Raw genomic sequence first — 18409 nt, forward strand, 5'->3', positions numbered from 1 at the left:
CAATTTGAATAAAGTTTCATCAAAATCGGTTATGAAATAAGCAAACTATGAATTTTTAAAAAGTCTTGTACTTTCTATGGGATCCTCAAATTGGCAAACGTGCTTCAAAATGGCTAATTTTGTGGACAAGTCTCCATTTGTTTTGTGCACAAATTTATTCAGATTTCCCCCCTTATTTTACATATTTCACATATTTCACATTAGTTACAGGTAACATTTCAATTTAGCACTTAGGGATTGGAGAAGATTATCTTTTTTTTACTGAATTCCATTTAATCATTGCAGCTTTCAAATTACCCAATGGCCACCCACACACTTTATACATTGTATACACGTCCAGCATCTATTGCACAAATTTTGCTGACACTTTTTACATTTGATTTTTTTTCCAGTTTTTGTAACTGCTTTGCAACTATTCTGATGAGATTGGGCGGCGCCTGAGTGATGTAAAATACCCTTCTAAAACAAATAAGAAAAAAACTTGGATAGTTGGAAAATCCCATAAGCTATGATTCTATACGGAATAAAAATTACACTATTAGGATGATCCAAAATGGCCTTGAACCCCCAAATTTCCAATACGAGTCCTTCATTTAAATGATCTAAAATCTGCGTAAGAATTCACATTGTTACAATCACTAATTCACTAACACTTGCTTTTCTAATAAAATTGTGCATTCAAATGCATTACTTTGTATTCCCATAGTGTTGTGCACTTTTTAGAAGCATTCTACCTAAAACAATTACTTGCACTCTAATATCATTTGTTTTAAATTGCCACCTTAATTATCATCCGAGCATAGAACTGACATTCAATCATCCTTCTGCCTGAATCATATCACATTTCTAATTAGATTTCCTTTCATACACATCCTCTGTGAATATGATATCTGGATGTAACGGCCCCTTTGTAAAGCTTCATTTGTTTTAGATAGGCTACAGATACAGACAATGGGAGAGAGGTATTCAGACAAGAGAGAGTGACAGAGAAAGAAGGAGAGATATTAAAAGAAAAGAGAAGGGGGTGGGGTAAGTGAGTCGGAAGGAGAGATGATGAAATATGTAGGGGGGATTGAATGGTATTTTATTCTTAAAATTGTTTGAATTCATACGTACAGAATTAAATATTATCAGCATAACTGTTGCCTTGATAAAGGTTAAAATATAATTTATATGCAAAAGTGGCAAATTACAATCAGCAGTTGTATATTAATCAAAATTATTGCACATGACTTTTTCATATAACAAAATGACAATTGCAAATTCAATACAGAAAATCACACGTAAAAAAATATATTACTCTTTTTCTATAACAAATATAAGAAATTAAAAAATGTACATTTTAAGAGGAAGTCACTGAAATTAGAAACAGACACTTTTTCTAAAGTGAACAAAAATCAGAGGACAAAATGATTAGAACGACAATATAAACACTGAAGTTATAATATATAACATCCTATAATACATGTAGATGATAAGACCATGCATAATGCAACTCGGTCTCTGGAGCTTAGACTACTATCATGGATTCCAGAGGTTACTGTCTCATAGAGATAGACATACTTGGGAATTAATTTTCCATTTTGATTAAAACATCCCTGCACACAAAATTAATATTTGTGATGTTGAGTGCTTGCAGGCAATTTCATTAAAGAATAGTGATATGCGTGGAAGATGAATCTGTATCGCTTGCTACAATTGAGACAAGGAAGTGTGGCCATTATCCTTAGAATGTGAAGGGTATTCTTACTTACTTACTCTTGCATATTAATAGTAATTGTCCTTATTCAACAGTCATATGCTTTAAATTTCAATGAATTAAAAAAATGAGTGCAATACACTCTCAATTCCAAGGATCTGCAATAAATCCAGAGCAGCTGTGAACAAAATTACCAGCTGAATATTAGACTTAGATTTTACACCTCAAGTGTGGATTTGAATTTCAGCTTTAAAAAAAAATTTCAAATTATTTGATATTTAAACATAAATCCTCAGAATTTAAAATAAATCCAATGTTTAGCTGGTCATTATTCAGTCTCCCTAGATTTATTTCAAAATCCTTTCAGTTCCTTTTTAAGAAAACATTTCCCATCATGCCCGTTTCCATTTTATTAAACTTTTTATATTGATTATTTTGTTAAACATTGCTCTCTTCAGAGATATCAGTCTTCAGACTTTTGCCTTATTTCAGGCCCTGATGACCTCCCATACAATAAAAACACTGTTTAAAAATCATTATACCACTTGGTTGACATTTGATGCACACATAATAATAAATTGTGCCTGAGTTTGAAAGCTAGTGTATCACAAATTTAAAGTATTACATGTAGCACCCTGGATAAATATACCTGACAACCATTATGTACAGTTGGCAAACTGGTGACACAACAATTGCTCCTGCGACAATGGCTCCGGGCTTTAATTTGTCTAAGATATAGGGTTAGGATTGCAACAGGGGTTTATGTTAGGTTTAGCGTTAGGTTTAGGATAGCGACTAGTGTTACATCCAGGGTTGTAGTTAGTCATTCCATTAGTTTGTGGAGTTTACAGTAGAGCAATTGTTGCTGGAACAAATGTCATGGAACCAGTAAACTGGCATTTAGGAGCATTAATTTGTGTATTTATTACCTCTTCTAAGAAATTTATAGTACCGCATATCACGTATGATATTATGACTTTTTATAAAAAAATTATGACTTTTTTTAGCTGCTGGATTACTACTTTTTAAGGTTGGCAGCTCTGATTGTACTATGAGCTTTCCATTGGCATATATGATAATCAATTGAATTTTCCGCTTCCGATACGATCTTTGACATTGTTGACTATTCACACTCATTTTCAGTGCAAAATGTATCCTTTGCTAGAGATCTGCCTGTCTGTCTTCCTATATGTCCTCCTCCTCTTCATGTGCCTTATACAAGTCATGAGCACAGACCGACTCTGCCCAATCAAATCTTAATCAAATTCGACATCCTCCGCTCCTTAGTACGACTGCATGCTCGGAATAGGATACCGCTACATCATCTTTGATTCATCATCTCTCATCTCAATCAGGAGGAAAATCAACCAATCAAAAAGGGCCCGTCCTCATCGGCCAATTTCCCTGACTGTTTGTTATAAGCTAGTGAAATCCGTGTATCTGATTGGCTCAGAACACAGTGTTTAGTGAATATGACTATTTTGTTTCATGGTATTCTCCCCCGATTAAGTTGTCCTGGTGGTTGTTTCATAAAGCTGTTTGTTAGTTAAGAGCGACTTTACGAACGACAAGTGAACCTTTCTTACGAGCTAAATAATCACCAATGAACATTTGATGATGAACATCATTTTCCACAAGAAAGGATCACCAGTCGTTCTTAAAGTCCATCTTAACTTATGAACAGCTTTTATGAAACGCCACCCAGAGATTATTTGAAATGAAGATGCAGTTAGTGGGCTATTTTGGGGCGAATTCGTCTTGATCATCCAATCCTGATTCAACTTCAGCATTTTCACAAATTAGAGTGCATGCAGGGTTAGGGCTTATCCTGAGATTGAGAAAACTAAGGTTGATTGTTCAGCAAACTGCTTATTCAAAAAATATAGCTATTTCTCGCTTTCAGTATTCCAGACGAACTCAGTCTTGAATTTCGGATAGTATGCACATTGCATGATGGGGAGAGTGTCAATAATGAAATGTCAATTGTCTATTAAAAAAGCATACGACTCATTGCTACGATGCATGCTTTCCCGTCACTTTGCCACATGAATTTCGGTGGGCTCCGTCTATTAATGTATACAGAGGCAAAATTCAAGAGATCCTCTTGCATCCTCCTGAATCAGTCAGAATCCATCCGAATTTACCTGACTTTGGACTTTGTAGCCTAAAAGGCCCTATATTCTACAGTCTGGTTTTACTTTAACATGCCATGGTCGAACTCTGTGCTAAAATTATGGAAAGCTAAATATAATTTCAAATTTGCATCTCCTTGGCTCATTCATCATGGCGTCTAAAGTTGTGGTTTAACTATGGATAGCCAATGATGGTGTAATAATGGAGAGAACTATTTCATTTTATTGTAAGGAGTCAGTTATAAATGATTTGAGTGTCAACTGAGCTAACAAATTGAACTTGTCCCGTTAGAGATGTAGACCTGTCATCATTGGCTATCCATAGTTAAACCACAACTTTAGACCAGAGGTTAAACCAGGGGAGTGTTTCATGAAAGGACTTGTCGGACGTTTTATCCGACAAGTCCCATTTTATCCGACAGTTACCATAGGAACATGCCTCTCAGCCAATCAAAATCATGGAAAGATCGGGGAAAGATGTCAGATCTGACAACTTGTCGGATGAAAATATTGATGAAACGCTCCCCTGAGTTCAGAATATGGGCCTCTGTATAAAATTGAAGTATGAGAGTATCAAAGATAATGGCACTGATAATTAAATCTAAGAATTTCCTTTAGGCCCAATGGAAGTGATAATACCAATGACAATAACAGAGCTACCAAGTAGTCTTGATTTTCTATATTTAGTTCTGAAAAATTAGAAGAATACCGATGGTTTCATGCAAAATACTGATTTCCTAAGTTTCGTGTTCATGTGTTTCTCTTGGGATTCCATTAAAAGTACTGATTTCCTCACCGAAATACAGAATTTTTCGCTTTTGATATTGCAAAATGTCCTTTATCACGTTGGCAGATAGGCCCCGTCTTACAAAGAGCTATGATCGATCCAATCAATCGTAACTCGATGGAAATCCATCAGTGTCATAATTTTTTCTTCAGGAAATTTGATAATTCCTTTGTTAACAAAGGAGATCACACCAAATTGTCAAGAAATCAATGAATTTATGGATATACATTCATATCTAGATTTTTTAAAAATAAACATGCATTTTATATGTTGACTTTGCTGGCTTTCCGCAGTTGAGATTGATTGGATCAATCTTAACTCTTAGTGAGACGGGGCCCTGCAGTAACAATTAAAATGAATGCCATGGCCATGATGTTTTTACTTTCTTATGTCACCCAATTATATGGTAAAGAAGTGGCTATATTAAATTGGAAATTGCAATGAGTGAAAAATCAGTGAAATAAAGTGAATGGATGGTATATGCAACATGATTTTTTAAGATGATAATGGTATTTGCAACGGTGATATTTGAATGAATTATTCTGATGTGCATTTATAACATGGGAGTAAGGAAGTACTACGATAGTTCCAGACGGACAACGTTATTATAAAATGTAATGCCATTCTCCAACCCAAGGGGGAAGAACGATATGAGCAAATAATACTACCTCTCTCCTCGTCTGATGATGAAAACGGGTGCCATCTTGAGCCCAGAGCCCATGAGATGGAATTATATTGTAATATAATGATTATGGGATCAAGAGATTTGAAGTTTCATGAGCCAGGTGACGGGAGAGTATTCAAAGGATTGGAGAGAATTAGGGCATATAGATTGCTTTTAATGTCCATCATTAAAGGGCAATATGATGATAAGAGGTCATCATTGTAGTATTGTTTCGTGGTCGTCTAGAATATGTGATTTGAATATACTGCCAGATTTAAAAATATGATTCTGATCATTTATGTTATTACTTTGGTATTGTGAGAAGAGGGAAATATACTTGTAGAAAGGACCATTATGCTCAGTCTGTTTTTTTTTCTTCATATTTTTGGTAAGCCTTCCTGAAAAATATTATGGATTAATTAATAGATACTAAATATGTGGCAAACAGCCCAATTTTCTTTATCAATTTAAATTATGTAGATTTCTGTCTTTATTTCAAAATGTTTGTAATTTTATTCATATCCCAAAACTGTTTTTTTCCAAAAAAAAATCTGTAAAAAAATTGGGGGGGGGGGGTTCGGTTCAAACGAGTGTTAAGCTCAAGTGTAACAGAATAGAATAAGCAGGGTTTCTTTTGTTGTATACCTAATGACAAATGACCTGATTCATAAACATCATTTTCTCAACAACTTCATTCCCACAATCCTATTCATGGCTTGTTATCAAAGGCTGTGTAAGTGGCACGTAAAATAAAATTGAATTTGCATAAATTTGTCCATTGTCCTGTTGGTTAAACCCGGCACGGATCCAGGGGGCCAGAGGAGCCTTAGTCCCCCCACCCCCCCCCCCAAAAAAAAAAAGAGAGAGAAGAAGAAGAAGAAGAAGAAAATTTAAAAAAAATTAAAGAACAGAAGTAAATTTGTTTTGTTTATTTTTTGTTTTGTTTTAACAGGGTAGCCCTTTCAGTTACGAGAACTGCTCGACCAAGGGGCCCTTTATCAAAAGAAATTAAAAACATTGCAAAACAATATTACATAAAAATAGTCAACAAAATGATCATAATTATCAATGAGAAAGAAAAAATGTAATACATACAAGTAAAAATAAAGAAAGAAAACATGGTTCTTGAATATCATTCTGATGTGAGAGAAATATCTTCTGCTGAATCGATTGTTTACATCCCCCTCTCTTTAATTCGTATGAATTGCCGAAGGCGTTCTTTGACTTGGTAGTCATGCATACTTGAAGACAGTCTGGCCATCTTTTTAACCTCTGCAATCACGGACAGTGGATGTGTTCATCGCTCAACTTCCACTTTTCCTTCACCACGCTTACACTGAGACACCTATTCACTACCTCTCTTTCTTTCTTTCTTGTTGATGTTTACGCCACATGCTATCTACTCTCGATTTGCATCACGGGACACTTTCATACCCGCAAGATTAAAAAACACCTCTACATTATAAGAACATAATTATAGTGTGTGTTCACATCTTCCTGTACCAGATAAATAACCTGAAGTGATAAGCTAGTCACAGCATTCTTATACGTAAGATATGTATTTTTCTAGCTTCACATTTTAAGCTCTCATTCGACATCCTCATTTGCTTTCACACAAAACAACAACCTTGGGGAAGTTCTTCCGAAAGTGCTCGTAATTTTGAATAATACCTGCTGGTATATTTTTACGGTGGAAACTACATGGAATTCACTTTCACCTGGGTCCTATTTTAGAAAGGTTTATAATTATGGTAACTCCCATAGAAATCTGATTTTGATTGGCTGATTTGCCTTGTTACCATGGTAGCTGACATAATCAGATTTGCTATTTAGCCCTGTTACCATGGTAATTGCCATAATGGCAAAATTCCCATAATTGTAAAGCCTTCATGAAATGGGGCCAAATGTATTTTCTGTGATAGAGTTGGTATGAGAGGGGCGGGGCATCTGTGTTTTGTTTTGAATGAACGATGAAGCCTTTAGTGTTATCTATTCCCAGGGTCTCTTGCACTATGAAGGATGGAACTGTTTTCTGCACTGATGGATCGGCGCTCTGCACATGCATAATCACCATCCAATTGAAATGGAAATGGTTTTGTCGGGTGTATTTCCACCGAAGCTATTCCCCCACGGTTATGGATGTGCTTCCAGAAAATTTTAGTCACATCCACAGACCATTGCTAAAAATAATTGGAATGGCTTCAGACTCTTTTTTTCTAACCTTTACAAAGTTGTCACTCTCTTCTTAATGTAAAAACAAAGATTTTTTTACATTCTCATTTTAAATGGCATCTTGGTATTCATGTTATATACAGAACTTTGCATCACTCTTTGCTGTCTCTCTTTCACTATTCTGTTTCTTTCATTCCTTCTTTGAATGTCTCTCTCTCTCTCTCCTTTCTCTCCTCCTCCCACTCTCCATCTCTTAGAACTTCTTTACTTTATCTGCCTCTCCCCTCTCGCCCTTCTTTCAATCCTCTCTTGTCCTCTCTCTTTACCTATCCCTCTATCTTATTGAGATGTAGACCAACTCGTGTATCTATGCTGTGTCTCTCTACCCTCTCTACCCTTAAGGCCTTAACCCAATCTTTTTCTGTTCTTCTCTCTTTACCTATCCCTCTATCTTAAGTAGATGTTGACCAACCCTCTTTTATGCCCTTCTATACTGTGTCTCTCTACCCTTAATCATTTTTTTCTCTCTTTACCTATCCCTTTATCTTAAGTGGATATAGACAAACCTTATTGTATGCCCTTAACCTTCTTTGTTGTGTTTCCCAACCTCTCCTCCCCCTCTCTACCCTTAACCCAATCTTTTTCTGTTCTTCTCTCTTTACCTATCCCTCTATCTTAAGTAGATGTTGACCAACCCTCTTTTACGCCCTTCTATGCTGTGTCTCTCCCCCTCTCTACCATTCCTTCAATCATTTTCTTTTCCCCTCTCTCTCTTTACCAAGTTTACCTAACCCTTTATCTTATAAAGATGTAGACCAACCTTATTGTGTGCCTTTCTGTGCTCCATTTGGTGTCTCTATCATTCTGCCCTTCACTCCGTCCCCTCTATATTTTCCTCTCTCTTTACCTATCCCTCTATCTTAAGTAGATGTAGACCTACTGTCTCATATGCTCTTCTGTTCCCCCATGCTCTGTTTTCCAGATCATCATTCGTGCACATCTCTGATAAAATGATGTGACAGTCCTTTCAAACCATCCGATCTGTTATCTGTTTCTTAGTATATATTCCTCCCATGCATTTGTAAACCAAGTGTATTCATATAGTAACCCTTATAGGCACTGGCTTATAAATCAACATTCATGTGGATTACTAAGTATGTAGGGAAATGTATTGAGAATGCACCTCCAAATCCATATGACTTCTTGATAGAGAAAAGGGTGAGAGGGGGGGGGGTGGGTTGAGGAAAGGGGAGGGAGAGAGAGAGAGAGTGTGGATGAAACTGGTTGTCTTGGTGTGATAGGGAGTAACCAATGCCCAGTTACTTAAAGCAGAGTGATTAATCGTGGTACTGATTACTGCGATTGTATTGACTATTGTGTATGATCAGTCTTGAAAAATAACCTACAATCAATCACTAAGCTTTAACTTACAGGTCCCACATCACATATGTAGATGAGGGTCGGGGAAGAATCTTCAAAATTAATATGGTCATCAAAGTGATGGTAAAGATCTATGCATACAAAACCCGAAAGGATTCATTCTTTTTCCAGAGATGATTTGAAGACAAGCTTGCTTTTCCATGTAGCTATATGTACCCCAAGCTTTGCCTTTGCTTTTTATCCAACCCCCATCGATCTGGATTCTCATTCTTCCAATATTGTGAGTTAAGGCTCATCTATCTCAAGAGGAGGTAGATATTATCTCACCTGGTGATCTCATCATATTTCAACATTCCAAGAACGGCTTCTCTGATGATTTTCATGATACGCTATGATATTGACATCATATTGACGTCATTTAGTGTTTAAACAAATTTCTGATGCATGATTACAAAATTGAATCCATGTGTGTTTATTCAACATAGGTATGGCAAACTGTCATGTAGAAATGATAATAAAATATTTAAAAATTATAAAACGCTCCATGGAATCGGTAAATAGATCAGTCTAGCTTCAGGTTTTATCCCTTAGTGATAGTCGCCAAGCTTGTGATTATTCTTCTAGGATATTTACATTGACTCTCTTATCCCGACAGGTATCCATTGAAACACTTGATGAATAGCGACAATTCTAGATTGATTGTCGTACCAAAGGATGCAATTGTTGCATGATGATGTGGAGTCAGCCATTCTCCTATCCTCGTTGTGTTAAAGTGATTTTCTCACAATTCCTAGTCCAACGTTGCCCAAATCAGGCACGTCTGTGGTTTCATTTGATGGTATTCTTGTATTGGCGGAACTCAGAAAGATACAGCTATAGTATTCCATTGTATTTCATAGAATCCGACGACAGCAAAGTATAATCTCTCTCTCCTCCCCCCCCCCCTTGCAAGCTCGAGTTAAACTGACATTGGGCTACATTCTTTATATCCTATCATTTTAACAGATTAATATACTCAGGTAGTCCAAAGGGTACTCTGTCAAACAGATCCGGTAGCGAGCTGACGTTTGGTACCCGGACAGGAACCCGCAGCGGTATTGAAGCACACCTCTTCAGGGTGGATACAAGGAGAGATCTGGCAGCATGGACACGGCAGTTGGTTCAGGGATCGCACAATACCGCCCTCATTGTCAAAGAAGTGACGTGTCGTAAGTATTGACATTCTCAAGCTGATCTTAAGGGGGACTTTACCCTGATATCAACTTGTTTTATATACAATTCTGAAAAAGTAGAGGAACAGAATCAAATTGTTTTGCACATCCATCAAAGAAAAACAAAGTCATGACTGTTTCTAGTTTTCATTTTTCTGATGTCACATGCTATAATCACATTTCTATCATAAGCATTTGTGATACGAAATATGAAGGGATAAATAACCATATGATTTCAGTGGATAGGATAAACCATCACTTGCTCGAAGATATGAATATAGTTGCTATTTTTCACTGAAGAAGGATAGTTTGCCCAACCAATTTCACCAATAGTAATTATTTACTCTAACATTCTTTAACATATATTTCAACAATGAAATAGGCACTTTCTTTTATACTTTCAAGAATCTCTTTGAAATTTATTCTTTAAATTTATTGATGGATTATGACTTTAAAAAATGAATTGAACTCCTCTTGAATCACATTGTAGCTGCAGCATGGAACGGAAGAGAAACGCGGTTACGGATCCACTACGAGAACGGTTTCACTCTGAGTGTTCCTACGGCTGACGGTCAGGTGGACAACAGTAATCAACTCAACATGCTCTGGTCCTACCCGTTTGAGAAGCTCAGGTATTCATCGGATGATTCCAAGAGGTTGCTCTGGCTTGACTTTGGAGCCGGAGAGGGAGAATTCGTAAGTATACTTCATGGTTTATATTCACCCGGGCCCCGTCTTACAAAGAGTTACGACTGATTTGATAACCTCAAGTAAATGGAAATCCATTGTTTTTTATGCAACAAATTTGCACAATGTACTTTGTAAACAAAGGGAAGTACACTGAATTTTTAAGAAAATGATGAATGTATGAAGATACAACATATTTAGAAAATATTTTGAACAAACATGCATTTTAGATGTTGTCATTGCTGGCTTTCCATAGTTGTGGTTGATCGGATCAATCGCAACTCTGTGTAAGACAGGGTTCAGTGGCCTGCAAGCCATTGGTGTACTTCTTAAATGGTCAAATACCCACATGGGCTAAACCCATTGGTGTGCATTCTGAAGTCGGGTTTGATTTAAACTCTGGTTTAAAGTTGTGGCTTAAATATGGATAGCCATTTGTCATGTAAGTAGAGGTTCAATATATCAGCTCATTTGACTCTAATATGATTCTTAACTGTCTGGGAAGGATGAGTAAGATAGTTGTAGTTACCATTGAAAATACATTATCCTTGTATTGTTTTGTTCTACTTCTTATGTCTTCACTGATGTGAAGTTATGTTTCCTTCAGTTACAGTCTTTTATTTAACTGATTCCAAAAATATAGTGTATATCATCTTTTTTCTTTTTGTCTCACCTGCGAAGCTGAGTGAGACTATAGGCGCCGCTTTTCCGACGGCGGCGGCGACGGCGGCGGCGGCGTCAACATCAAATCTTAACCTGAGGTTAAGTTTTTGAAATGACATCATAACTTAGAAAGTATATGGACCTAGTTCATGAAACTTGGCCATAAGATTAATCAAGTATTACTGAACATCCTATTAAAGTTTCATGTCACATGACCAAGGTCAAAGGTCATTTAGGGTCAATGAACTTAGACCATGTTGGAGGAATCAACATTGAAATCTTAACCTGAGGTTAAGTTTTTGAAATGTCATCATAACTTAGAAAAAATATATGGACCTAGTTCATGAAACTTGGACATAAGGTCAATCAAGTATCACTGAACATCCTGCATGAGTTTCACGTCACATGACCAAGGTCAAAGGTCATTTAGGGTCAATGAACTTTGGCCGAATTGGGGATATCTGTTGAATTCCCATCATAACTTTGAAAGTTTATGGATCTGATTCATGAAACTTGGACATAAAAGTAATCAAGCATCACTGAATATTTTGTGCAAGTTTCAGGCCTAATGATTAAGGTCAAAGGTCATTTAGGGTCAATGAACTTTGGCCGAATCGGGGTATCTGTTGAATTACCATCATAACTTTGAAACTTTATTGGTCTAGTTCATTAAACTTGGATATATGAGTAATCAAATATCACTGAACATCCTGTGCGCATTTCAGGTCACATGACCAAGGTCAAAGGTCAATGAACTTTGGCCGAATTGGGTGTATCAGTTGAATTACCATCAAAACTTTGAAAGTTTATGGATCTGATTCATGAAACTTGTACATAAGAGTAATCAAGTATCACTGAACATCCTGTTCGAGTTTCAGGTCACATGATCAAGGTCAAAGGTCATGTAAGGTCAATGAACTTTGGCCATGTTGGGGTTTTTTGTTGAATAACCATCATATCTCTGTAAGTTTATTGGTCTAGTTCATAAAAAGTGGACATAAGAGTAACCATGTATCACTGAACATCTTGTGCGAGTTAGAGTAGTATTCAAAGTCAGCACTGCTGCTATATTGAACCGCGTGATGCAGGTGAGACGGCCAGAGGCATTCCACTTGTTTTCCATTAACATGATAGTTACAGAAAGCGCAAGTTTACTCCATGTTTCACAAACTAATCGTCTTTATACATCGATACAAATACCCCCCGGTACACATTCCTGTTCTGTGTGGGTTAATGCTCCATGGGACATTAGAGATATGTAATAGCTTTTATTATCATCCTACATGCTTTCATATCTCTGCTAATACAGATGACTCATCCTGAACCATCCCCATTAGCCATGTCTGACAAATACATTTATTATAAACGACAATGAAGATGATTATTTGTATTTTTGTGCAAGTAAATAGAGTAGGAAATTTGATAAAGGACAAGATATTGCCTCTGGCATTTATTCTAAATCTAATAGATTGAACTGATAAATGGATGTGTTAGTTTGTATTATGTTTGAGGATTCCCCTTAATTGACCAGGAAAGCTGGAAGCGAGCATTTGATGATAATATTACACGACATATTCATTACAAGTATTTGTGAAATACCTCCTTTTATATATATATTTTTTGCTTATTTTAGTTGTTTTTCATTTTCTTTTAGTTTTATCCACATATTAAAAATATAAGAATTAACCATAGCTTATCAAACATAGTTGAGATATGAGGTAACAATATACAAAAAGTGTAAACAAGTTGCATTATTTAAACTGTAGACATTTTTTTTTTAAATTGAATATAACAAAAGATGATCAGTCCATAACATAAATGTTGGAGACTGCCATCTTAACTCTAATTAGGCCAGGCTAATTTGGTAGTTGGTAAAGCCAGGGACGGTCCCCCCCCCCCCCCCCCCGCACCCATGATTTCACTCTGTGATTGTTACAGGCCCAGATTACGTTTGTGGAATGTCAAATTAGTAAATGAGGAAAAATAGGTACCTTACTACGAGCTCCACATGACAGGAGAATTTATTAGGATGATCTAGACACTTTATTCAATAATTTTATTTGAATTTTCATCTTCTTTCTTTCTTTTTCAGGAGTTGGATCTCCATGGGTGTCCCAAGCCTATTGTCTTCATCATCCATACGTTTCTGAGTGCGAAGGTCACACGGATGGGCCTGTTTGCCTGATAGCCACTCCGTCCTGATTACTGCAATAGCGTGATATGATACGAAGCAAAACAACCCTGCCACCATCGTGTGAAACAGCCATTTAAACTGTCTCATTGTGCATGGCCGGGTCTTGATATGACTGTGGCTTTTAGAGAATAGTGTATCTTTGATGATAGAAGAGCTTGGCTGGACAACACCTTGGGGAGGGAGGGAAGAAGAGTAGCAAGACTCACTACCTTCTTCAGAGCTCGTGAAGGGTATCTATAAATTTCAGTCGAGACCTGCTGCACCCTGTCTCTAGACAAACTAGAAGATATCACAATGAATCGTATGCGGAAACAGGCCTCAGTTATAATTCCTTTAAATATTTGTTAACATTTTTTCTTAAATTTCCAAGAACATTTTACAGATTGGAATTCTTTACCTGAATCCTCGGCATATATTCAAGGCTACAAACTACTCAAAAACCAAACTGGAACAATATCAGTAATATATTTTTATTAGTTTTGTGCCACCAACCCAGATTTGTTTTACTCCTCAGGAATGGCGAGCCATGTTTATCCAGATTCAGATACTATGGATGATGTGGACCAAATACCAAGGACCCACACAAGAAAGCTACAAGAAGACCTTCTGCAGATGCCTACAGGAGGTGGCTGAAGGCGACCTACACTGTATAACTATTGAAAGACAATTCTGATGGTGTATTCTGAGTGTATGGATGGAAGGAGTCATTATAAATCCCATCCTTTATTACACCAAACAGATAACTTCAGAAGACCTATAAAAGATATACATCAAGGATCTGGCAGTGACCTAGACCAGATTTGTCTGAGAGACATCCACCTTATGATTATGGAAGACCACACTGCAGAGTCAAAAGGACACATTATAAATGATATTATGCCAATTAGCTCTGTAAGATCTACATCAGATAGTCAATGAAGATATACTATACAGCAGATATGCAGAAGACCTACAACAGATATCCATTGAAGACTTATGCCAGATTAACCAGATAAGCCTAGAAGACCCACATCAGATGGCTGACAGAAGACCTAGTTACAAGAGATTAAAATAGAAGACTTAGTGTGTAAAAGTAGCATGCAACCCTATAGATTGACGAAATGATAACGTCACAAATTTTTTGATTTTTTTTTCTTTTTCATGGGATCATACCTTTGGCCTCCATCGACTGACTCCCACCAAATTTGTGTTTTGGAAGTATTTTATCATGCTTTACCCAACTATGGTATCAAAATATGCTAAAATGCAAAAATTGAAATTTGACTCCAGTTCTCTATTTGCTCATTACCTATTCTTCTATTTTTGCCAACCCAACAAAACTTGTTATTTCTATAAAATTCTCCCCAAGTAAACAAAACAATGAAGCCTTGGCCCTGTTACATAAAATATATTTTATAAAGGAAATACCATGGGACAGGACTCTGAAGTAAGTCAAAATAAAAGGTCCATGGTACTTACCGTAATGTCAAATTAACATGATATAACTTTTTTATACAACAGTACCAATATCTTAAAAGGTGTCTTCAATTTTGTTCATTTTTCTAAATCATTATAAGTAGATCAATACCTTGATTTGTTGGGTTTTCCAGCAATTATGTACAACTGTCAATTATCAATAGGGTCAGAGGTTTAGATTTTCACTTTAGGAGGTCAGATTGTCTTCTGTGATCATGTGGATTTTGGAGACAGAAATCATTTAACTTGACAACTCTCTATGAATAGAATTGAGTAGAACTTTAGTGAAGATCTTTTTGGTTGGATTACTTCGTCCAACTTTTCTAACTAATCCGACGAAGCCTGGTTGTCTCCTGAGAGGATTTAATGTTCGGTGTTGAACTTTTGGTGTTTGTGTTGGTGTTAGGCCAATGTTGTTATGAACACAACACAAACAAATGGAGGTGGTACTGGGATGAATCTCTTCAGGTGTTGATCATTCAAAAATGGGATTTTTATCATTTTTCATAAACTCCCATTAGGTGTTGGAGGTAGGGAATGCAATCTGATTCAGCGCTTTCGACACCAAGACCCAACTTGAGATCACTCATAGGGTGAATTCAGTATTTGTGTTGGTGTTAGAAACACTCTCCAGATTACCTACCCTAGCCCCAGCACCTGATGAAAGTTTTGAAGAAAAAAAAATTCAAATCACTTTATTGAAAGTTGAATACCTCACAAAATTTGTCTCCAGACTAGGGTTTCATTTCATTAAAAACTTGTTATAATAAAAAACACATTTACATTAAGAGTTTAAAGCTAGTGAAATCAATCAATTTGATTGGCTGGTAGTAGACTTGTAAAAGAAATTGTGCATTTGTTATTATATCAAGTCTGTGTGAAACAGGACCCTCCTTCACTTAAATGTTTGGTGCTGTGCTGATGTGAAAATTTGCCCCACACCAGCACCAGAGTCCCGTCTTACAATGAGTTGCGATTGATCCAATCAATCTCAACTGTATGGAAATCCATCCATACCATTTTTTTTCTACAGGAAATGTGCACAATTTCCTTAGTAAACAAAGAGAATCACACTGATTCTTCAATAGAATGATGAATGCATGAATATACATCATAACTAGAAAATATTCTGAACAAGTCTGCAGTTTAGATGTTGACTTTGGTGGCCTCCCATAGTTGTGATTGATTGGATCAATTGTAAACTGTTTGTAAGACGGGGCCCAGAAGGTAAACATTCATCTTGGAAGCACCCACTATGACATCCTTCTTGACAGCGGTTAGAAGGTACAGAGGTAGCTAGCCTTGAAGGACATAGATTCAAAACTACTCTCAATGTAAACATCCTTAGGAGGGGACTCAAAGCCTTTAGTCCTTTGGTATTTTAATGATCTCATTCATTGTCAATGATATTTTCTATGTTGAATTTTGAAGCACATACTCGTTTTATATTGTTTGTGGTTTTTAATTGGAAAATATATTCATGACCAACTTTTCGTACGCAACATGTATTCTTAATGTGTATTCACATGGTAATCTTGTAATCTCTTAAGGCATTACTTTGACAGAACGATTCAGATTACTTATTCAGATATAGAAATGTAAATCATTCACAAATTTTATGCTACAACAATACCAATGAAATCAACTCGAAATGCACTCTTGGTTTGTCATTGGAAATAACTTAATAGAACTTGGGGGTGTTTCACAAAGATTTTAAAAGTACGACTTGGAGTCACACTTAAATGCGGACACGTTCATGCTATGTAATGGGCGATCTGATTGATGAATACATGGTAGTGCGCTTCCCGTGCGCATGATCTGACCAATGTGGTGATGTCTTCTATACCATACACAACCAGGAATTTTAGTGCGACTGTAAGTCACACTTAAATCTTTGTGAAATACCCCCACACCCCAGGTGGGTCTGGAGGTATTTTAGCCATTGGGACTATGGCACTATTTCTACTTTGAACAGTCTTAATTTATCTAACAACCTGTTATTCAAATTTGAAATAAAATTTGGTCTGAAAGGAAATTTTCCATCATGGTAAGTCTTCATCTTATAAAACCTGAATAAGTATAGTAATCTAATTTCACAGGCCACAATATATAATTATGTTATTACTTGACTTATTGACCCATCTTCGGAAGTTCAGTTTAACTTAAGCCATGGTGAAACTTTGTGGTTAAATTATGGAAAGCCAAACATGTCAAAATTTCGTTAACAGTTTATGTTTCTTACATTGTATGTTCAGTGTTCTCTTTCATCATGCTGTAATTGTGAAGAAAATTTATTAAGACATTTATGAATGATTAAATAATTTTCAAGCTTCAACCAATCTTAGTGATTATTTGGAGCAAGCTTTTGTCCACAAATAATCAGTAAGGTTGGTTGAAGCTTAAAAATTAATTAATTTATCATCCCCAACTGATGAAAGTTTTCTGTATTTCTGAATGATCTGAGTATCAGATGACCTGATAAATTGAAACTGTACTATTAAACATTTATGGTACACTTGGCTTTCCATAGTTAAACAGAAACTTTAAGAACAGTTTAAATCAAACACCAGTTCAGAATACCGGCAATTGAATTTAGAAATAAGGGCCCAGTACTTCAGATTGACCTAAAAGATATATTGTGCCAAACTCAAAGCTATAAACTTTATATTTTGAACTCGAGACTTGTATTCTATTAACATGTATTCAAGCATGTAGATAATGTGAATGATTATAGAGGAATTCCATAGTGTGTGACCAAATGTATCGTTTGTACTTCTACTTATTTATGATTATAGACTTGCAGTGACTGTGAACTTCATCGTACTCATGTGATTTTGCATGCAAGACTATTAATACGAAATCATTTTAGATTCAGAAACAATCCAAACTTGTGGATAACATGATAAAAGATATATTTAGAACGATGAATAAAATGTTCTGTTGAAGTTTTAGCTGTGAATATTTGAAATATAAGAACTTTTTTTTCTACAATTTTTTTTACCTTCATGGAGAGCCCCATTGGAATATGCAATCACTGGTCTATTGGTAATGTTATCAGTAGATTTTGTTTGAAATGTCAGTTGACTTTCTTTGAGCCATAATAAAAATAAAAAGTGTTATTACCCAACCATTATAGATCCTGAAAAGAGAAAATATCCGTCATGAGGTCGTACATTTTCAAAGGTTTGTATTTGTTGGAACCAATTTTTCTGCCATTTCATCACAGAAATATATTGGCCCAAATGCAAGGACCTTTTTTTTTCAATTTGTCTAATTTTGGGGAGGTGTGGCAGATTTAATTCAATCTTCATCTTATTTTACTGATTTTCATAATTGTATCCCCCCCCCCAAAAAAAAGGGAACAT

At 36.1% G+C, this 18409-nt stretch overlaps 1 protein-coding gene across 1 annotated transcript in view; it reads left to right on the top strand.

The window, feature by feature from the left end:
* LOC121406787 (beta-2-syntrophin-like) overlaps positions 1-14675 on the top strand; it is a 37466-nt gene extending 22791 nt beyond the window's left edge. Inside the window, exons 4-6 of the mRNA XM_041597657.1 lie at positions 9840-10042; positions 10536-10741; positions 13488-14675. Coding sequence (XP_041453591.1) covers positions 9840-10042; positions 10536-10741; positions 13488-13580 — 502 coding nt within the window. The 3' untranslated portion in view covers positions 13581-14675. The remainder of the gene's footprint in view (positions 1-9839; positions 10043-10535; positions 10742-13487) is intronic.
* The last annotated feature ends 3734 nt before the right edge of the window (positions 14676-18409 follow it).

The sequence above is a fragment of the Lytechinus variegatus genome, chromosome 2 (genome assembly GCF_018143015.1).
Source record: "Lytechinus variegatus isolate NC3 chromosome 2, Lvar_3.0, whole genome shotgun sequence".
NCBI classification, from domain to species: Eukaryota; Metazoa; Echinodermata; class Echinoidea; order Temnopleuroida; family Toxopneustidae; genus Lytechinus; species Lytechinus variegatus.